Genomic DNA, 23,779 nt, shown 5'->3' on the forward strand with positions numbered 1-23,779 from the left:
TGAAATACAGGATTACCATTAGGAGCTACAGAAATACTTGTCGGCCACACATAGAAATTGATGGTACCCATTTGAAAGGCAGATCATCAGGCTGCCTTCTTTCAGCAATTTGCATTGGTGGTGATGGGCATGTTTTCCCTATTGCCTTTGCCTTAGTTAGTCTAAAGAACAATGACACTTGGGAATGGTTTTTAGGATGCTTGGGTAAGAGTGTTGTTGGGTTCGACAACCCCTTTGTCATCATCTCGGATAGGCACCAAAGTCTCCAGTGTAAAATTTCATTGGTGTGTCCAAAAGCGAAACATGTGTACTGCATGAACCACATTTGTAAGAACCTTGCAAAATGCACAGATTATGTTTCGAAGAAGATAAAAGCAGCTGCAACAACAGTGGTAAAGTGGCATCACCATGCGGTGATGACAGAACTAATGTCCATGTGCAAACCTGCATTTGATATGCTAAGGAAGATACCTCTAGAAACGTGGGCTTCTTGTGCTAGTGAAGTGAAGCGGTATGGCATTATATATACAAACCAAGTTGAAAGCTGGAATGCAATGATTGTGGATGACCGTTCATGTCCCGTGACTATTTTTGTTCATGAAATAAGAATGAATTTGGGAGTTCATTTATGCAAATTCCATATTGTTGCAGATGCGTGGTCCTTGAAATTTGAAAGCTTAACACCACTTGCTACTTCTCTTTTGCGTGATAACATTAGCGGGTCAATGACTTTTTCAGTAAATCGGTATTCGGACAACACATTTGACATTCTCTCCACCAAAGGCAGAAAGTTCGTTGTTGATATTGTGAAAAGGGAGTGTTCTTGTGGGTGGTTCCAACAGATGGGTATCCCGTGTGCGCATGCATGCAAATCCATCAGTGTCAATCACCATAGCCGGAAAGGTGGGACATTTCACACTTTTGTTGATCAGTACTTCACAACAGACATATGGAAGTGGACATACGCTGAGGTGTGGAAAGGAATTCCTAGCAGGGAGCAATGGGACATTGAATGTGACGATGAGCGCATTTTACCACCTGAAGGCAAACGTCAAGCAGGTCGCCCCCCGACTGTGAGAATGATGTTTTGGCCATCACGGAAGGGGCAAAAGCAGGAAAGACATTGCACCTTGTGCGGAGAGAAAGGGCACAACAAAAGTACTTGCAAGAATTTTGTTGATGACAAGGGTGCCACTGTATGTCCTTCCAACGTTCCTGCAATAGACAAAACTTTTCCTATGTGATGTTGTAGTTGTCTTATTTCACTATTTGTAATATTGTTTAGTTTTGGTGTAATTAGTATCATGTTTTGGGAGGTAACAAAAGAAATTTTTGGAATGCATTAGAAGCTTCTGTAGAGAGATGTAAAGGTTACAGTGGGTAATATTTACACCATGATCACTTTTATCCACTATGTACTTCATCCGTACATTCTCGTATTGGATTACTTCATCTGTACATTCTCGTATTGAATTACTACATTGCGGGTAGTATAATGCTTCTTAGGAACTTTTGTCGTACCTAAATTTGTGGTGGATTTATTATTAACCCTATTATTAATTGAATGTGTGGTGATCAAATGGTATTGGGGTGTATGTTTTGTTATGGGGACCTGCGTTCCCCACTTCCCAAAGAGACAGAGAATAAGTATATAGATCTTCCCATAGATATTTATTTGACCAGAAATCGGTTGGGTCAAGAGCATAAAAAACGTACTTCATTGATTAGGCTATTTCATTAGAACTGCTATTTGATTAGGACTGCTAAAAACAAAGAAATTGATTATGTTCTCGTTTCATTACAGTATAACCATACTACATTGTCGTATGATCCGATTTGAAGAACATGCATAAGAAATCGGAATCCATAATAAACTGTTATTTGAAAACCTTTTCTATCACTCAACTTTTACATTAATAGTGATAGACAAGTTCTTAAACTTCTCCACCAGCGTCCAACCATCTCACTCTGCCCACATAGTTCACATTTAAGCATTGTAAGCCACGTTTGGCAACATCTTGGTAAATTCCCTCTCCCCTTGACAACCACTTGGACAGGGGATGTCTTTATAAGGACATTATGCCTATCCAATGATCTGTTTCACCACAATAACAAGCAACCAAATCACCGTGTAGTTGTTGGAATCCATTGTAGCGAGGGTTGGAGCATATAAAAAATTTGTGCAGTTCACCATTTTCATAAACTCCATAATGTGGTATCATAAAACAATTGCAATGTTGTTTGTGGCAACGGGTATTAAGGCATTTGCAATCAAGTGCAGTGTGTTTCCTTGATTCACAGATCTGACATGTGACCTGTGAGCCGAATGTAATCAACTGTTATTTGAAAATTAAAAGGGAGCTGAAAATAAAATGTAAAGAATATTGTATTTGGCCATAACAGTCAATAGAAGGTAATAGAGGAATTAAATTAGGTTTTAGACCCTCTTACCACACCAACAGAAGAATTGACTGGGGGAATTGTGTGATCTTGAGTAAGTTGAGTTTTGAATATAAGTGAAGCGTCACCATCTTCGGTAGCTTTGAACTTCCAAGCAGAAGCCATCAAAAAAGTATTGGAAATGTTTGAAGCCTTGGCGTTTTTTTAGGTAAGCGGGGTTTTTAAATTAAAAGGTCCCCTACCCCTTCCTCATTGAGGAGAAATAAAAGATTTTGAACTATTACAATCTTAAATACTCTTTCCTACTAGCATCTTTAAGCACAATTTTCTTTATATCTTCAGAAAATGAGCTAGGGGTGAGTTCAATGAAGTAAATGAATGGGATAGCGGCAGCTAAGCTATCCGCTAACGTATTACACTCTCTAAACACATGCATTATAGAAAAATATTCTAATATACTAATTCTCTTCCTGATGCCTTCCAGTAGCTTCTTTATCCTCCATGGCTGTTTTCCATTTTTTGTAGATAGCTCATACATTTGTTGAGTCTGTTTGGGCTTTCACTCTCCTTATAAATGAATGTCGAAGCCTTGGTTTTCACGTTGTGAAGGGAGAAACTTCCCTTATAAGCTGGTTTGGGATGGCTTTTTAACAGCTGTTCGATGGATTTCCAAGATTAAGGCACGTGTTGTCACTATTTATAATGGTAATGTCAGCAACTCGAAATTAACATTTAACTTTGAATCTTCGGACCCTTGAATCTTTGATATGATGTTGTTGCTAATTAGTCTAATATGCATCCGGTGCACGTGAATATATATATTTTTGGGGGGAACATGCCAATTTATGAGTTTCCTTTATTTTGGGGAGTCACACCTTTTTCTCAGTAATTGAAGTCCAAGTATTTCAATCGGATTTCAAGTGTTTTTTCAACCCAAGTAACCGAAAATTGAACCCTAATATTAAATTGAAATTGTTTTTGGACTTTGGAATCCAAAATTAAACCCCATTAGTTGCGAAATGTGAAAGATTTGACTTTCATTTGAATTTTGGGTTTCGTAGTGTTAGCACTAATAAAGTCTTCTTTGCAATTCCTAAACCGATAGGTAATATTGTTTTCCTCACAACCCAATTTGTTTCATTTTTGTTTGAGATGTTTGATGTACCCTTATATGTTTTATAGATGGGTCCGTTTGTAGATTGTGTGGTTTGGAATTTAGTGTCAGTTGATTGAGGCTTTAGTTTAATCTTGATTTAGTTTTTCATATAGTGTTTTACCAATTTTGTTCTGCCCTAGCGTGATAGTTCTACTTATGAATACTGTTTATGAATTGTTCTCCTTACTACCAATTTTGTCGTGTTTTTGTTTGCTAATGAGGTTTTACTGTATACATATGGTCGACTAAATCTCTGGTTTACAATAGATTGCCTACAATTTTTATTTGTTGTTTATATTTGCTCTCTTATAGGATGAAGAGAAAAGAGGCGCAAAAGTACATTAGCCCTAAGAAGAAGGGCCAGCAAAAGGAGGATAAAAATATAGGGGAAGACACAGGGAAAACTGTATTATTATGAGCACATTGTAGTATGTCAAAGTTGCAAAGGGATTTCTTTGATACATTAGAACCGCAAGAAGTAGTTGAATTGAGTTCGTCTCCTTTTGGGTTTTTGGTGAATGAGTATCCATTTGCAGTTCCTAGTCAGGTTGGTTCTGCAGATGAGGAACCAAGGATGTCCGAACTTGTTACCCATGAGAGACTGATTTTGGAACTGTTGAAGAAGAGGGTCTCGAAGTTGACTTATATAATTAAGGATGAATACTTAACTTTTAAGAAGTCTGATGTTGCGCTTTTTACAGGGTTGTCGACCGATCAGCCTGACAACATGTACTACAGGATATGTAAGAAGAAACATACGAAGTTTAGGGAAAAGTATTTTCATGTTGCTCCCGGAAGTAAGCAGAAAAGTGCGATTTCTCTGGTTGAAATTTTAGAAGCTAGGGCGATGGCAAAGACAAATGCCATCAATAATGCCGAGTGTTTAAATGATGTCTATAGACTAAATAGGCTGTATGTTCTAGGGTCTTTTCTGATACCCACGGGCCATCATGGGGTTAGCGTTCAAAATGTAGATGTTGCTGATGATTTGGTAGCCTTTGATAGGTTTCCTTGGGGCTATTTTGTATTTGTAGTTATTAAGGATAGTTTGGAGGCTCTTAACAAGAAAATGGAACTTCTGGACAAGCCTAATTTTAGTTTAGCCCTCCATGGCTGTTTAATAATCTTTAGTCTTTGGATTTTCCACAGTGTGACTTCTTTGGGTCCACATCGTCTGGATGAAAATGTTTTCCCTTGGTTGTTAGGATGGGTGGATATTCCAGGGAAAACAACAAGGGGTAGTACCTGGGAAGGGAAATTGAAGAATCGGAAGACTCTAGTGGTGAGGGAAGAGCTACGTCTTCCATATTGTGTAAAAGAAAAGTTGGATGTGAAAAATACACTTGAGGTGGTCAATCCTCCATGTCGTCTGAAGTTGTTTGATTTTTATTTTGTTTATTTTGTCATATTTCTTAATAGTGTTAATCTTGTTACAACTTGAAAGGAGTGTTAATACGCACTATGTTAATCTTGACATACTCTGTGAAAGTCGGGGGGTATGTTAATTATTGTTATTCCCTGACTATGTTGACTTTCCAAGTTGTTGTTTGGTCATAATATTAAATATTAAACAGTATTTCGAATATGTACTTGATCATTTTGCAGGTGTCAGATGATAGGGTAATACGAATTCATCGTGAACCGAAAACAAGTACAGTTGGAAGTCGAAAATCAGCAGTTGACCAAACTCCAAGGCAGAGACAGTTGAAACGTCTTGTGGATCTTAATGGTCCACATGTGGGCATCGGTACCAAGACTCGATTATCTTCACTAGAACTGGAGGGCAAAACAATGCAGCGGGTTATGAGGAGAATGGGTTATGCGGAAAATATTGTGGAATCACCGACAGTTGCTTCACTCGAGGAAGCTTTTTATCATTTTAAAAGAATTTATGTTTCTCAAGAGTATGTAGGTGTTGATGTTGTTGAACAAGGTGCTTTGACGACAGTTGAAGAAGTGGTAGGTACTTCGGTTAATTTCGCTGAAAAGGTTGGTTTGATCTTCGACAATGTACTATATTGAATTAGACAATGTATTTTCAGTGCATCTAGCAAAAGTCTCATGTTTGTTTTACAAAGATTTAAAGTTAAAGTTAGTTTTATATAGGTGCCATAGATACCTATTTTAGTGACAATTATGTAGTTATGCAGAATGAAGATATTGCAAATAGAAGTGGTTTGTGTGGGAAGACACGATCGGCTATCCTGAGGGACCGTAAATTCTTGGGACAAGTGAAGAAAAATGAGGGTGGTAAAGATAATGATGATTTAGTGCAAGTGAAACGTAGTGATGATGTTCTAAAAGAAGATGCTGTGAGAACAAAGGAATTAGGGATTGGTAATGGAACCAAGTGAGTGGCTATCCGGATGGACCTCATAGAGAAGTCAAAAGTGATACGTATCAACAAGGATCAGGAAAATGTAGGTTTTCTGATAAAAGTCAATATATTATTGGTTTGCAACAATGTAAAGGGGAAAGCAACTCTTGGATTTAAAAGTTAGGTTTATATAGGTGCCATAGATACCTATTTTAATGACAATTATGTGGTTATGCAGAATGAAGGTATTGTAAATAGAAGCGGTTTGTGTGGAAAGACACGAGCGGCTATCCTGATGAGGGCCCGTAATATGTCGGGACAAGTGAGGAAAAATGATGGTGGTAAAGATCCTGATGATGTTCTAAAAGACGCTCCTGTGAGGACAAAGGAATTAGGGATTGGTACTGGAATAAAGCAAGCGGCTATCTGGACGGACCACAAAGAGAAGTCAAAAGTGATACGTACCAACAATGATCCGGAAAATGTGGGTTTTCTGAAAAAGTCAATATATTGTTGGTTTGCGACAATGTAAAGGGGCAAGCAACTCCTAGATTTAAAAGTTAGGTTTATATAGGTGCCATAGATACCTATTCTAGTGACAATTATGTGGTTATATAGAGTGAAGGTATTGTAAATAGAGTCGGTTTGTGTGGAAAGACACGAGGGGCTATCCTGAAGGACTGTAAAATCTTGGGACAAGTGAAGAAAAATGAGGGTGGTAAAGATGAAAATGAGGGTGGTAGAGATACAGATGAATTAAAAGAACCTGATGATGTTCGAAAAGAAGCTGTTGTGAGGACAAAAGAATTAGGGACTGGTAGTGGAACGAAGCAAGCGGCTATCCGGACGGATCGTAAAGCCAAGTCAAAAGTGAGACGTACCAACAATGATGTAGAAAAGGTATGAAAAACTCAATGTATTCTCGTATTTGATTTATAAGGGGCTAGCAAGTATTGGTTGTTTAGAACGTAGGTTTATATATTTACTAATAATAGTGAAAATATTAATTGTGCAAAGTTTGCTGTGCTCAATTACTGGAAACTGATGATGTTCAGTTATTGGAAAATGAAAGTTTTGAAGGGAACAATAGTAATCCTGAAAGGGATCCTGATAAGGTTTTTCATTTATGTTATTTAATTTTATTTGAATTTTATAAAGTTTTTGTATGAGAAATGTATTTATTCCCTTGTCATTCTTGTTTACTTATTTACACAGTGCATTTAACCTGGCCATTGTTTTGAACAGGTGAAAGAAATCCTTGCAAGGAAGGTGGCACATAGGAACAATTTTTCAAAAGTTGAAACTGAAGTGGCTCGTATATGCATTCCAAAGAATGTTAAAGTTATGGGTGAAGGACCCTTCATAAATAAGAGCTCTAAAGTAACTGCGCTCGCTAAGCTATGGGATAAAAATGTGAACTGCAGCACTTTAGAAGATTATGCCACTGAGTACTGGTTAGAGAAAGAATCGCTGAAAGGCAAGGTATTGGTTACCGATATACTACACTATGGTAATGCTTTAAAATTAGATTTGGCGACTTTCTACATTCTCAAGGGCAGACAATGACTGAATGATGAGGTTTATAGTATTCTTAACTACTAAGTAATTATTCGTAGCTATATGTTAGGCTAACCTGTATCTAAATAACACCTTTATTGTGTTTGAAGTTGATTTCTACCTACCTGGAGTTGCTTAGGCGGTGGATTACTTACGGATGGAAATCTGTGATATTGCCACATACAACACCCGGTTTTGATACTTACACTATTTTGCCTGAGACATTCTTCTCGGTATTTGTTAAAATGAACACATCCTTTATTTTTTTGGTTTGACAGGCATGAGAAGTGCTAAATATATGTTTGTTACTTTGTTTTAATTCGAAAATAGGTACGCTTGCGAGACTTGTATGAACAAGTGGTGGGCATACTAGATGAGAAATGTCTTACTATTGAAGAGAAGATTTCAAAATGTGGGTTGTTGTTCTCATTCGGTCAGAAGATGACATTCAAAGATTTATTTCAAGAAAACGGAGATGTGCCACATGTTTTGAAATCAAATGGGTTAATGATGGCGTTAAACGTGGGGAAGAACACATATTGGGTCCTTGTTGTCTTCAACTTTTTGACATGGACATGTTATGTGCACGATTCTTCGAAAACACCGGCAAGCGATCTAAATTCAAAGTTGAAGGCACTTGGTGTGCTGCCGCCTGTTGGCATATTGTTGCATGATACAAAGTGTATGCTCGATATGTAGTTGGGAAAGGACTGGGAAATTGTGTTTGTAGAGTGTGCTAAGCAAAATGATACATGGAATTGTTGGGTGTATGTACTTGCATTTGCCGATTGTGTTATCAGGCATATGCATGTTGTGCTTACAAAACAACCGTATTGCCTCCGGAAGGCCCTAGTGAAGGACTTAATAGACTGTGGGATGAATGAAGAGGAATTCAAGAAGGTCCAATTCGGGAAAGTGCAAGTTTGAGGGACTGACTTTTATGAGTGTTCACTTTTAAATTAACCATAATTGACTTTGTAGTTGAGTACTCTTTGTAGTTATGTTTTGTAGGTGTGCTTATGTTTTTGGATAGTATAGTACTGTCCTTCTTAGGAACTTTTGTCGAAACTAAATTTGTGTGTTAACTATGGTGATAAGTTTTTGTAAGTTTTTCTAGTCAGAAATAGGTTGAAGTAGGTAGTAAATATTACTGACACAGCAAGCATAAACCTACAAAGCATAAATTCCGAAGGTAACATGAACATCAACACTTGCATAAACTAGAAAGATTGATGTCACCCTAAATATATGTAGTACATTACAAGATATTACTTAATTTTAAATAAAAATATAAGCTTTGATAGATATAACATGAATGGTGACATCAACTACTGGTTAAACCGAGCTGCAGTGAAGTTTGACATGAATGGGAGAATGGAGTGATTGCCGATGGTTGGAATTTTTTTGACAAATACCAAATTGTCTACACTGAAATTATACAAAAGGACTGTTGTTCCATTAAAAAACTGTAATATTTTGTGTGAGTAAGTCGACGAAACACGGGTGACGGAAAGAGGAATACAATTTGTCCAACGAATACATCCTCAGTTCACTCCACAACCTGTTGTCGTATTCATGTAAAACCCTAAGTTCTAATTTCTCAATAGTAATGTTGTCCTCACCCCAGAACCTGAACATAATAGCAATAGTACCATTAAACTGAAACAGTTTGTACGACTTTGTTAGGGATTTAGTCTGCGGTAGCCCAATCCTCGTCCAAGATTCGAAGGCAATGTTAAATACCAATATGCCTGCATCATAAAGAGACCAGTGAAGAGATCCTTTTGTAGCCACTGCGGGCTGCTTCTTGATGTGTTCATCATTAAATGACAACTCCAAGTCGTTCAACCTTCTCCATTTCAAACTTCGGGAATCAAACAATTCAACATACATGATGATAGATTGCTTCGTTTTATTGGCTTGGGTAGGCCTTATAGTGTTGATGTTGGGCTTTGATAGTCGAATAATAGTGAAACCTAATGGTTCCATTGAATTCACCAACATTCCAAGGGATTCTGTAAAGAATCTAACCCTAGGAGTATTGAGTTGATATACCTCTCTTGTTGTTGGTTTGCAAACGTAATATTTTTGGTTTTTCTCGTAAGGTATGGTCAAGAGAACAATACCTTGCATTGAAGACACAATGATGGCTGTACTGTACCATACAATTTCTCGTAATAGGAGGGTTGTTGTCAATGCTGGATGTGAAAGATACTGTGGATTCCCATTTTTTGTCAGTATTAATAAGGTAACCAAGAAATGATCCCGTCAGTAAAGCGTTGTCCATTACAAAGGAATTTTGACTTGTAAGGCTTCCCCATTCTCGGGACACAAATTTTAACTTCTGGACAAATGGGAGTGGAGCACATTTAAGAACCTCTCCCCACATATCTGTATGCAACTCATTTCTGTTGATGTTGTTGTGTGCAGTAGAAGAAGAGGTCGCCATAGTATGTTTGATCTGTTGTTTGTTTATGCTTTTCATGGCATAAACTGTTTCCATGTATCTGTTTTAGGATTTTATATTGAACCGTTTTCTCATGTCTCGGTTACTGTAACCATTCTTGAATTGGATTACTTCATCCGTACATTGTCGTATTTGATTACTACATTGCGGGTAGTATAGTGGTTCTTAGGAACTTTTGTCGTACCTAAATTTGTGGTTGATTTATTATTAACCCTATTATTAATTGAAGGTGTGGTGATCAAATGGTATTGGGGTATGTGTTTTCTTATGGGGACCTGCGTTTCCCACTTCCCAAAGAGACAGAGAATAAGTATATAGATCTACCCATAGATATTTATTGGACATAAATTGAGCCTAAATTGATTGGGTCAAGAGCATAAAAAACGTACTTCATTGATTAGGATATTTCATTACTACTGTTATTTGATTTGGATTGCTAAAATCTAAGAAAATTGCATTCATATGTTCATTCATTACATAGATTTGGAACTCATATCTTGATTCATTCATGCATACATTACTTAAGACTCATTTTTGCAAAGTCTGATAGTGCCATCTTTATTGTCACACCCCAAATTTCCAGACAATATTTAAAACAATTATATTCAATTATCTGGAAACCCGGGGTGAAACAAAACCTATAACCCTGTTATCAAACACGATATATACAAAACTGAAATCAAAAGAAAACTAAAAGGAACAATCCTTAAATCACATTATTAAACTATAAAGGAACTAACCAACTCTATTACATCTGTCTCAAAACAAAACTGTACCCTTCAGAAAATCTTAAACCAGAAGACTCCAAGAGCAACTCCAAATCACGTGTCCTTATCCACTGGACTTCACCATCTATGTTCTCAAGAACACACCCACGTTGCAAAACAAAGCAAACATGGGTCAGCAAATTGAATTTGCTGGTATGAGTAGATTAACAATAAAATATATATAATAATCTTTCAAATATAACATTACCAACCATTTCAACTTGGAAGACAATATAGTTACGTTTTCCAAAATGGCGTGTAGTTTCTTCCCAAATAAGATTTCACCCTCAATATACAAATTCCAAGAATCTCATATAACAGTACTCATCATTCCCACTTTTCAAAATAACTCACCACATAAATACCACTTACATTCCATTGATTAAATGCACATGTAATAACCTAATTAAATATGAGTTTGGTATACCTTACTTTTAAGCCAACACATCGTCTTAGGGTAGGATATTTACGTCCCTACAAAAAAGATTAATAGATCCCACCCTCCTGCAAAACAGAGTTAGACATCACAATAAAATGATTTATCTCAGCCAGTCAAATTTCCATTCATAACCAAACCTCATTTAAGACATTTAAGTCTAATTGATATAACCTGGTTCGTCCCGCATATTCGGGGAATACCACTTATCATAATACCTATATCACAGGTAGTCATTCATATGACATCATTACGTCATAAAGTTTCTGCGTGCATAACCATAGATCTCAGACTATCACAAGTCATTAATATTTTCATAATAACATATCAAGTTATAGTCATTTCGCAGTCACATAGAAATCACAATCATTTACTAATATTATTCACAGTCACACTTCATATCCAAAACATCACACAATTCATATACTTTTACTTAAAAAACCACTCATCTACTTATGAGAATGGGGAAATATCACACCCAAGGAGTACATTCAACCCTTGTGAGTAACAACTCATACAAACCACGTATATATTTCTCATAAGAAATCATATACATCATAATATATAAATATTCATATGCAATAACTCAGTCACACATAAAATCAATATTTTTCTTTAATATCACTCGTCTACTTATGAGAACGAGGAAAAATCACAACCAAGGAGTACATTCATCCCTTGTGAGTATCAACTCATACAAACCATGTATATATTTCTCATAAGAAATCATATACATCATATGCAATAACTCCATCATATGTAAAATCAATATTTTACTTTACTTATTAATTATCTCGTTAACTTATTTATTAAAAGACACAGCCCAATCTTTAGTTCCTACTCCACGATTTGCACTACACACATTTGCCAAATCACACATATCCGTGTGCCTCACTCACACCGAGTACCACTACAAAACATATGTCCCAAGCGGGATATAGTCTCCAGGAAACATACTTTCATCTTGTAAACTCGTAACTTGTGAGTCGCTGCCATCTCTGGGCTTTCCATACTATAATCACAAAGCCTCCTTTGGGCATAACAAAATATCAGGTCATTCATGGCACATTCAATGAATACCTTGGGTCATTCCCGCCACATTCAAGGAATACCCATCATAATCCTAACAGGTCATTCATGACACATTCAATGAATACCTTAGGTCATTCCTGCCACATTCAAGGAATACCTATCATAATACTAATAGGTCATTCATGGCACATTCAATGAATACCTTAGGTCATTCCCACCACATTCAAGGAATACCTACCTATATTCTCGTACATTCAAGGAATACAGCCCACCCGCAAGGCGAATGTCTTAGTTCCTCTTTAAGGCGGCTTTTCACATGACATCATTAGTCATAAAAATTTCTTTTCATTTCTTTTCATCACAGAGGCGTGGAGAGATCTAAAGATGTGGGCGACACATTAAATTTTCACCGGACATTTTTACACCGGATTTTAACACTCAAAAGTTATCATTTATTATAATATTTTCATTATACTATAAAATATACATCGTCTCAAGAAATAGAATCATTAATAAAGATTCTAAACACAATAACCAATCAACTCAGCTCATTATCCATTATATAAATCATAAATATCAAAAGGTTCAATCAGGAATAACGCATTAGTTAAATGTCTCGTGAATACATTTTAAACTACCACAATCACGTACACAATTAAGTGCTAACATTGTACACATATAGTTAATTATCATAATAACTAATAACTAATATATAATATAGTGTAGTGTAGTGGCGGTACTTTTGCTCAAAGCTGCCTACGTATCCAAATCTTTCAAGATTGGAATCAAGCCTTCGTAGTTCTTATCAGCCACATAGTCAATGCTATAGTTTTTCCTACATTCTTCCAAATGACATGTAACTTAAATATTTAGAAACTAGGGTATGTAGACATACTTTTTCATGCAGAACTTGAAGTCCCAACATCAGCCCATCTTGAAGAAAACTTAAGTCGAAAACGGTAAAAATCCTAATTTTCAGCAAACTAGATTTCTGACATACTATCTTCCGAATGACACAACTCTTTTCACAGGTATCCAAATGCATCGAGGCTTTTTGTGTTGAAAAGCTGACACACAGAAATTACTTTCTCATGTTTTACAAAAGTACTCAATCTCATTCTAAATGTGCCAAAACTAGGATCGAACACAGTGCGCCGAAACTGATTTCTGACGCACTATTCTCTGCCCGTCAAACTTCCATACACCATAATTAATTCCACAGGCCTCGGAATGCGGTGAGGCCAATTGGAATAGAAATCAGACTTCCAAATATTACTTTTGTATGTTTTCATGAAAATCTAGTTCAAACTCTAACTAAATTAAAACTGGACTTGAACACAGTGCGCAGAAACTGATTTCTGACGCACTATTTTCTGTTAACCAAACTTCCAGACAACATATCTACCACCACAGACCTCGGAATGGAACGAGGCAAATTGGGTTGGAAAGCAGACACATAAAAATTATTTTTTCATGTTTTGGTGAGAGTTTGAATCTGACTCTAACTATGTGAAAACTCGATTCCAAACCAGGTACAGACCGGATTTCTGCAGTCAGAAAAGTCTGACGTGCCAACTTCCGAAGGGTGTAACTCCTTTTACATAAACCGAAATGCTATGGGGCTTTTTGAGTTTGAAAGAAGGCAGATAACACTTACTTAACATCCTTTAAAGAACACCAAAATCAATCTCTAAACACACTGAAATTCGTCTCCAAATCAAACAAAATTCCTGACTCGAACATGAACAAAACAACACCAATATTGGAACAAAGTGTACGCCCATGTTAGTACTTATAAATATGATTAATAGAAGGAAGGGTTCTTGCTCAAGTAGGATCAGTATACAAAAATTAATAGATAAGTTCTAAACTAATATACAAGTGAGGCGCATGCCCATTAAACTCTAACTTAGCCTTAGCCTTATATAATTATTAAGTGATAAAAAATTCAAGGATGTGAGTAGCTACTGTGTACTCGATCAAAAACCATATATTCATGTCTTCTTATCTTAGAAATATTTGTGACCACAAGTTAAGGGACCAAACCTTAGACAAAAGGAAATAAATTACTAGGTCAATAGGGAATTCTAGTTTTTGTTTTAATGGTGGAAAAAATAGGGTGATTTGTATCCTTAGGGGTAATATAGTAACTTTACCAAAAACTTAGGAAAAACATGCAAAAAAAAAAAAACTAGGGTTGTAGCAGCCGTAAGTCCTAGCACACCATCTGGAAGTGCTGGGAAAAGTTCATCTGATGAATCTGATCTTGAGTTGGATAGCTTCGAGAGTGATATGAGAGCAAAATATGGTGAGGGATTTGTTGAGAGGTATAGGAGAAAACTGCTGGAGGAGTTTGTGAACATGAAAACAAGAAGAGACCATGAAGAGTAACTAGAACTGGAGAGTCTTAAGCCAACGAAAGAGTCATTACTCAAAGAGGCTCAAGGTCTGGTGGATGTTGTTAAAGCAGTTGAAGAATTAAGTGATGCGAACTCACCAGTTAGCAATGAAGAAGAAACACGAGTGGCAACAAGAAGTGAGGGAGTCAGGGAAGATGGAGACTTTATATTTAAGCGAGTTGTAACCGAGGTGAGTGAAGAGGAAGCCAAAGAAGTTGAACTGAAGGGATCGGGAACTACTGGAACAAAGTCGGATGATTTGGAAGATGGAGTAGCAGATCCTAAAAAATTGCAATTGCGATCTGAGATGGCAAAGGATGCAATAGTGACTGAAAACAAGGACCATGAACAGAGCAAGTACTCATCTGCCCAAGAAGAGATTCAGCAACAAGATAGGTTGAATAAAAATTCTAGGGTGGAAAAGCAGCCGCCAAAAGGTTTGATTTCAAATATGAACCAAACTTTGGAGAGTTAGCAAGGGAAAGATGAAGAGACATTAGGAATTAATGTTGCTGCAAAAAAGGATACTAAAGAGGATAGCAGCAACTCAGAGAAGATAATAGCAACAGAGAAGGCTTCTTGGGCTAATGTTTTAGGCCGATCTAATGTAGGTAAGAAGGATCTAAAGTATGTACAACCAACAGTGGTTAATGGTAAGCATATCCTTCATGTTGAATCAAAGAATTTTGCGCACTTGCACAAAAAGTTTGAAATGTTAGTGGTGGGAAGCTTTGTAGGAAAGAGACCAAACTATACCTATGTGAGGGAGATAGTGAGTAGAACGTGGAGGCTGAAGAGTGGTTTCACCATGCTGCCATATGGGGAAATGATGTATACCTTCAAATTTGAAAGTGATGAAGATCGAAGTAAGGTTCTGGACATTGGCTCGTTCCACATTGCTAGTCAGCTTGTGATCATTAGACCGTGGAAGCTTTTTCTCGAAGATGATGATGCAGCACTTCAAACAATACCCATATGGGTAGTGATGAAAAGGTACCCAATGGAACTTTGGGATGAAGAAGGCTTCAGTCAGGTAGGGAGTGTAATTGGGAATCCATTGTTTATTGATAAACTAACTGAAGATCGGAAAAGAACAACCTATGCTAGGATTTGTATTGAAATCAAGGCAGATTGCACCTATCCGAAAGAATTAACTGTAGTGATTGATAGAAGAAGAGCAATAAAGATTGACTTTAAGTATAACTGGATGCCCCTTTGCTGTACTCATTGCAAGATCTTTGGCCACACACTGAGCACTTGTGTAAAGGCAGACCAGAGGAAGGGAAAAACTCAGGTTAAAACTGAGGTGTGGATAAAAAAAGAAAAAGTTGAGGCAGTAGAGAAAGAGAAAGAAGAGAAGCAAGATTCACATCATGAACGTCAAGAAGTGGAGGTGCAAGAGGTGCATAATGTGGAGGAACAAGACGAATGGCAAGTCCCGAATAAGAAGCACAAATGTAAAAGTCGAGAGAGTGCTGGAACTTCGGAAAGCGCAAAAGTGAGTGGGAGAGATATTGATGCTGATGAAAAGGATGGGAAAAATGACAACCTGAGAGTAAACAATATAAAGGGGAAGGAAGCCATGGGCAAGAAGAAAAAGGAAGATAAAGCAAGCAGGCCAGCAGCAGTGAGTGGGTCTAAAAAGATTGAACAGAGAGAGGTGGACACAGCTATAAAAGATGCGCAAACAGAACAGAGTACGGGAACGAAAGTAAGAATAACAAAAGAGGGAAATTGGTTTATTTCTCTGATCACTCAACCATCTTTTTAATGATAAGTGTAGGCTGCTGGAACATGAGGGGATTCAATATGAGCTTCAAACACTATGAAGTGAGAGAACTGATTCGAAAGTTTGAGTTGGGTATTATGGGAATGTTAGAAACAAGAGTGAAAGAAGAAAATATGGAGTCTATACTTACAAAGGTCTGTAGTGGATGGGAATGGGAGCATAACTACAGGGATGATGACTTAGGCAGAATATGGGTGAGTTGGAATCTTTTTTTTTTTTTGTTGGTAAGCGGGGTTTTTTAATTAAGAGGTCCCCTACCCCTTCCTCATAGAGGAAAATAAAAAAATTATTACAATCTTAAGTACTCTTTCCCACTAGCATCTTCATACACTATTTTTTTTATATCTTCAGAAAATGAGCTAGGAATGAGTTCAATAAAAGAAATTCCTGGGACAGTCTCTGCAAGACTGTCTGCTAACCTATTACATTCTCTAAACACATGTACTATAGAAAAAAAAACTCTAAAGTGCTTGTTCTTTGCCTGATGTCTTCCAGAATCCTCTTCAGCCTCCATGGTTGCACCTTTTTTATGTTTAGAAAACTAAGCACATTTTTTGAATCTGTTTGTGCTCAAATTTTCTTAACATTGTGTCGCTTTGCTAGCACCAGCCCCTTTTGTAACCCTTCAAGTTCGATAAACGCAATGTTTACAAACTGGGACTTACCTTTTGCTGCCGCAATAACATTTCCATGGTCATCTCTTAGCGCTGCTGCCCATCCCCCTTCCAATCCTTTTAATGTACCATCTGTGTTCAGATTTACAATGTCAGGTCCTGCTCTTTCCCATTTACATTTCAGCTTCCTCTCTTGAATCGGTTCCACATGCAAGTTCCACCTCTGTTCAAACTCATCCCTTTCCATTCCTACTGCCATCTTCATTCTAATAGAACTCATCTTAGTTCCAACTTCTCTCATAATTTGTTATATCAGCTGATCCCGAAACATCGTTTCTTTTTTGAATATTCACTGGTTCCTTTCCCGCCAAATGTTGTAAAAGAACGCATTGCTTATTATCTTCAGCGCATCTTGCTTTGGTCCATTTCCATTTGCTTTTTGAACCATCCAGTTTACCTCATCTTGCCAGCTCGTTGTTATGGTCCTTGCATATCCCGCCATATCCATCAGTGATACCCACACATTTCTGGCGTACGAACACTCAAAAAATAGGTGAGTTATCGTTTCAACTTCTCTCCAGCACATCACACACTCGTCTGAGCTTATCACTTTCCATTCCTTCATCTTGTCTCTTGTTTTCAGTCCCTCATTGAACAGCATCCACCCTATGAAAGAGTGCCTCGGTATCCTATTTGAAAACCATATTAACCCCTGCCATGCCGGTGATTGTCTGATGCCCCTCATTTTCTCATACGTTTCTTTCAGAGAATACCCCCTAGTCTGTGTTGCCAGCCATATCACTTCATCCTCTCCACCTTCTATGTGTACCTATTCTTCCATTTGTTGCACTATCTGTGGAATATGATGCCTTATGTGTGGTGGAATTGCCCATCTTTCATTTTTTCAATCAGCCTCGCTACTGTAACAGTAAGATTGCAAGTGGAATCATATCTCAAAGCTTGAGGAAATTTACCTTTTAACAATCCCGAGGGATGCCAAGGATCATGCCACATTTTTGTTCTCTCCCTATTACCAATCTGATACATGATGAACGACATTGCTTCTGTTCTCAACTTGAGAATGTTTCTCCAGCTGCTTGAGCAATCAGCTGGTATTTTCATGTGCCAAAATTCTTTGTCCCTGATATGATTTATCTTCACCCATTCCACCTATAAAGTCTTCTTTCCACTTACAATGTGCCATACATGTTTTAGTATTGCCGCCTTATTCGCTATTTAGAGGTCTCGAATCCCTAACCCTCCCTCTGTATAAGGATAACACATATCATTCCAGCTGATTAGTGCATGAGACTTCTGTAGTTCTGGTCCTTTCCAAAGGAATTTTTTACATATCCTATTAATGTCTTCAATAGTCTACATTGGCAGCATGAATGAGGCAGTCCAATATATGCTCAGCTTATTGAGCACTGCTTTTATGAGTTGTAGTCTACCTGCATAAGATAGATTTTTCCCCTTCCAGCTTTGAATACGCTTCTGCACTCTCTCATATAATGGCATACAGTCTAAAGCATTTAGTCTTGTAGTAATCAGCGGTAGTCCTAAATACTTCACTGGCAATTCCCCCACTGGAAACTGTAGCGCATCCTGTATAGCATTACACTGAGTCTGATCCAGTCCTACAAAGAATACTTGGCTTTTGTTCACATTCACTTCTAGCCCCGAGTACTTCTTAAATTTTGATAAGTTTTGTTGTAAGCAAATAGTTGTCTCCTTCTCACCATGCATGAAAGCTAGCAAGTCATCTGCAAATGATAGGTGAGTAATAGCAGGCTCATGACATTTATAATGTAGTTTATATCTTCCTTCCTCTACACTCTGCATCATGATATCAGTGAACAGATCCATTACAAGTACAAATAGATAAGGTGACATAGGATCTCCTTGCCTGATTCCTCTAGTGCTTCTGAAATGACCATAAGGTGAACCATTTAACATGATAGAGTAGCTTGTAGTCTTCATACACTCTCTTATCCAGCCAATGAACTTGTCTGGTACCCCAATCCTTTCCAGTGCAAATAGAACATCTTCCCATCTAACACAGTCATATGCCTTCCTCAGATCAATTTTAGAAATGCACCTGGGTGGCCCCTTATTTCTATGATAATTATGCACTAATTCATGAGATAGCAGAATATTGTCATGTATGCTTCTCCCAGAGATAAACGCAGACTGGTTGTGATGTATGACTCTTGGCATGAAGGATTTCATTCTAGCAGTTATAATCTTGGTGATGCATTTATACACCACATAACAACATGCAATAGGCCTATAATCACTAAGGGATGAAGGGCTCTGTATTTTAGGTACTAAAGTAATACATGTAGTATTTACCTCAGAAAGCATTCTGCCAGCCCTGAAGAAATTCTGAATAGCTTTTGTAAAATCATCTCCCACAATTCTCCAGCATGCTTTAAAGAACAATGAACTGAAACCATCTATTCCTGGAGCTTTATCATTATCTATATCTGCCAGAGCTTCAACAATCTCATCTCTGGTCACTTTCTCTTGCATTTGTTCTTTTTCTTCTTGTGTTACTCTTTCTCTAGGATGTATAGGTTCAAAATCAGCATAGCTTACTTCAGGTAAGGTCGGGCTGAATAGAAGCTTGTAAAACTGAACACACTCCTCTCTTATGTCATTTAAATCCTCTATGACATTTCATCTTCCATCTTTCAAACAAGTTATTATGTTTTTGTTTCTTCTAGCCTTAACAGACTTAAAGAAATATTCTGTATTGCTATCTCCCAAAGTGACATCTTGGTCTCTTGACTTTTGCTTTTGTAGAGACTCTTCAGAGATTGCCACTCTCACATACTCTCCAACAACTCTTCTCTCCTTAATACTTAGTTCTTGGTTTGTTGGATCACTTTGTAGCTCAGTTTGCACCTTATCCATAGATTTATTTGCTTCCTCTGCTCTGTTTTGCACTTTCCCCACTCGTTCTCTGTTCCATGCAATCAGTTCTACCTTGACTTGACTTGTTTCAAACATATACATCGGATTTCCCACTGCCTCCATAGCCCATGCCTTTTTCACAGTTTCCTTAAACTCTTCCTCTTTCACCCAGAAGTTAAAAAAACGGAAAGTTTTCTTTTTCTGGTTTCTTTGTGTACATGGATACATCACCATTGATGAATGGTCTGACGTTGCTCCTGGGTTCAAAAATTCTGCCTCAGTATCCTCAAACTCACTGATCCATTCCCCATTGACTAGAACTCTATCCAGTTTCCTCCATATTCTTACGCGCTGCTTGTTATTCCACGTAAATTTGTGCCCTTTAAATCTCAGATCCACCAATCCAGCCATTGTTACACATTCTAGCAAATCTTGAAAATGTACAGTACTTGTTGCAGTACCTCCAGTTCTTTCTTGTGCATTTAGTACTGTGTTAAAATCTCCCAATGCTATCCATGGTAACGTAGTAGCATAGATATTTACAAGATTACTCCACAAACTTCTCCTTTCAGTCCTGTCATTTGAGGCATAAATAACAGTAACTAAAAATTTCTTACCATTGTTCAAAGTTCCCTCCATTGTTATGCTCTGTCTATCCTTTAGTATCAGCTGCATTGTACACATCTGAGTATTCCATCCCAGCCATATTCTGCCCAAATCATCTTCACTGCAGTTGTGTTCCCATTCCCATCCACTACAGACTTTGTTTTGGATTATCTCCATATTTTCTACTTTCACTCGTGTTTCCACTATGCCCATTAGCCCTAAGTCATACTTTCGAATCAGCTCTCTTACCTCATAGTGTTTAAAACTCATATTAAACCCCCTCATGTTCCAGCAACCCATACTTATCATCATTTAATCAGAGTTTAGCGTGAGCAGGGATATAAATCTATTTCCCTCTTTCAACGTTCCTGGCTTTATTCCCATATCTGTTATCGCATTCTCTATTCCTCGATTCCCCTGTTTCCCAGATACCTTATATTATGCTATAGCATATCCTTCTTTAGCTGTCTTTGCCTTTCTTTCTTTTTCTAGTTTTTCCCTTCCTATCAGCTCCTCTGGTTTGTCATACTCCTACCCTTCCTATGTTTTTTCAAAATCCGGCGGTTTAATATCTTTAGGCCCCTCATTTCGGTGTTTACCTCTTTGTTTTCTAGCAGCTTCATCACCCTCATTTCGATCTTTGCAGCTATGCTTTTTGGCTGGAACTTGCCATTGCCCTTCCTCCTCTACCTTGTGTATCTCTTGCACTTCCAGCTCTTTCTCCTTTGCTTGTTTTCCTTCCTGCCCTTTGTTTTCTCGCTCCAATTCCTCCACTTTTTCTTTTTTTATCCACACTTCAGTTTTTGGTTGTGTTTTCCCTCTCTTTTGGTCTGACTTCATGCATGAACTCATTGTATGCCCAAATACCTTGCAGTGTGTACAGCAAGGAGGCTTCCAATTATACTCAAACTCTATCTTTATTTCTCTTCTTCTATCAATGACTACAGGTAAGTCCTTTGGGTACTCACAATATGCCCTGATTTCTATACAAACCCTCGTAAAAATGGAATCTTCAGGTATGTACAATGCAAGTAATCATCAAGGACAGGCAAAGTATAACGCTGGAGGGGACTTTGAGTAGTGGTAAGAAGTTTCTAATTTCTGTTGTTTATGCATCGAATGATTGGAATGAAAGAAGAATACTATGGAATAATCTAGTCAATCTCTCTGCTACTACCTTACCGTGGATAGCACTAGGAGACTTTAACTCAGTACTCAATGCACAAGAAAGAATTGGGGGTTCTGTAACAAGGGTTGTACACTTCCAAGACCTACTAGATTGTGTAACAATGGTTGGATTGGTGGATATGAGGTTTAAAGGGCATAAGTTCACGTGGAATAATAAGCAGCGTGTGAGAATATGGAGGAAACTTGATAGGGTGTTAGTAAATGCAGAATGGATCAGTGAGATTGAGGACACAGAGTCAGAATTCTTGAATCTAGGAGCAACTTCTGATCACACACCCATGGTGGTGTACCCAAGCGCACAAAGAAATCAGAAAAAGAAAACTTTTCGTTTCTTTAACTTCTGGGTTGAGGAGGAGGGGTTTAAGGAAATAGTAGCAAAAGCTTGGGTAATGGAGGCAGTAGGGAACCCAATGTACACTTTTATAAGGAGACTGAAGCAAGTGAAGGCAGAGCTGATTGCATGGAATAAGGAGAGAGTGGGAAAAGTACAAACACGAGCTGATGAGACAAAGAAGGTCATGGATAGGGTTCAAACTCAGCTTCAGGTGGATCCTACAAATCATGAACTAGTTCTAGAAGAAAGAATAGCCATTGGAGAGTATGTGAGAGCTGCAATATCTGAAGAGTCTATGCATAAGCAAAAGTCACGAGATCAAGTCATTATCTTGGGGGACAATAACACTGAATATTTCTTTAAGTCTATAAAGGTGAGAAGAAACACAAACAGGATCACTTGTTTGAGAGATGAAAATGATAGAATCATTGAAGACTTGAATGATATAGGGGAGGAGTGTGTTTAGTATTACAAGCTTATGTTTAGTCCTCAAGACTTGCCAGATATAAAATTTAATGCAATTGCAAATGCTAACCCTAGAGAGAATGTGACGCAAGAAGAGCAAGACCAAATGCAAGGCAGTGTAAGAAGAGATGAGATAGTGGAAGCATTGGTAGACATAGATAATGACAAGGCTCCAGGAATTGATGGGTTTAGTTCCTTATTCTTCAAGGCATGTTGGAGAATTGTGGGAGATGACTTCACTAAGGCAATTCAAAATTTCTTCAGGTTTGGCAGAATGCTTTCTGAGGTAAATACTACATGCATCACACTCATACCTAAAATGCAAAGCCCTTCATCTCTAAGTGACTGCCTAGCATGCTGTTCTGTTGTTTATAAGTGCATCACTAAGATTATCACTTGTAGAATGAAATCCTTTATGCCAAGAGTGATACACTATAATCAATCAGCATTCATCACTGGACGAAGTATACAAGATAATATTCTACTATCTCATGAATTGGTTCATAATTACCATAGAGATAATGGGCCTCCCAGATGTATGGCTAAAATTGATCTTAGAAAGGCTTATGACTGTGTTAGATGGGAAGCTATGGTTTTTGCACTAGAGAGGATTGGGGTACCAGGGAAGTTCATTAATTGGATAATGGAACGCATGAAGACTGCAAGTTACTCTATCATGTTGAATGGTTCTCCGTATGGGCACTTCAAAAGTACAAGAGGTATCAGGCAAGGAGATCCCATGTCATCATATCTCTTTGTGCTGGTCATGGATTTGTTTAATGACATTATGATGAAAAGTGTAGAGGAAGGCAGATACAAGCTGCATTTTAAATGTCATGATCCTGTCATTACTCACCTATCATTTGCAGATGATCTACTAGCATTTATGCATGGGGGGAAGGATACAGTTGTTTGTTTACAACAAAATCTGACAGAATTCAAGCAGTGCTCAGGGTTGGAAGTGAATGTCAACAAGAGCCAAGTCTTCTTTGCTGGACTGAATCAGACTCAATGTAATGAAATTCAAAATGCATTACAGTTCCCAGTTGGTGAGTTGCCAGTGAAATACTTAGGACTACCTTTGATAACTATAAAGGTTGAGTTCTACAGATTGTCTGCCATTATATGAGAGAGTGGAGAAAAGAATTCAAAGCTGGAAGGGGAAATCTCTCTCATATGCAGGAAGATTGCAGCTCATCAAAGCAATACTAAATAATCTGAGTATTTACTTGATTGCTTCCTTTATGCTGCCAATGAAGACAATTGAAGATATAAACAGATTTTACAAGAACTTTCTATGGAAAGGTACTGATCTTCAAACATCTCGGTCACTAAT

The 23,779-nt window shown here is 37.7% G+C and overlaps 3 protein-coding genes across 3 annotated transcripts; 2 read left to right on the forward strand and 1 right to left on the reverse strand.

Moving 5' to 3' along the window:
- Positions 1 to 314: 314 nt before the first annotated feature.
- On the forward strand, positions 315 to 1,244 carry LOC147481788 (uncharacterized). The gene has a single exon (XM_086579055.1). It carries the CDS (start codon positions 315 to 317, stop codon positions 1,242 to 1,244), a length of 930 nt encoding a protein of 309 aa, XP_086435181.1.
- Positions 1,245 to 19,613: 18,369 nt separating this feature from the next.
- Positions 19,614 to 20,633, reverse strand: LOC147481789 (uncharacterized). The gene has a single exon (XM_086579056.1). The coding sequence runs from the start codon at positions 20,631 to 20,633 to the stop codon at positions 19,614 to 19,616; it is 1,020 nt and encodes a 339-aa protein (XP_086435182.1).
- An 848-nt stretch (positions 20,634 to 21,481) lies between these two features.
- On the forward strand, positions 21,482 to 22,444 carry LOC147481790 (uncharacterized). The gene has a single exon (XM_086579057.1). The coding sequence runs from the start codon at positions 21,482 to 21,484 to the stop codon at positions 22,442 to 22,444; it is 963 nt and encodes a 320-aa protein (XP_086435183.1).
- The last annotated feature ends 1,335 nt before the right edge of the window (positions 22,445 to 23,779 follow it).

The sequence above is a fragment of the Coptis chinensis genome, chromosome 8 (genome assembly GCF_015680905.1).
Source record: "Coptis chinensis isolate HL-2020 chromosome 8, ASM1568090v1, whole genome shotgun sequence".
Classification (NCBI taxonomy): Eukaryota; Viridiplantae; Streptophyta; class Magnoliopsida; order Ranunculales; family Ranunculaceae; genus Coptis; species Coptis chinensis.

Bases quoted from the DNA above. Each gene is read 5' to 3' on its own strand.
- LOC147481788 (XM_086579055.1), top strand. From the start codon at position 315: ATGAACCACATTTGTAAGAACCTTGCAAAATGCACAGATTATGTTTCG.
- LOC147481789 (XM_086579056.1), bottom strand. From the start codon at position 20,633: ATGGAGATAATCCAAAACAAAGTCTGTAGTGGATGGGAATGGGAACAC.
- LOC147481790 (XM_086579057.1), top strand. From the start codon at position 21,482: ATGCAAGTAATCATCAAGGACAGGCAAAGTATAACGCTGGAGGGGACT.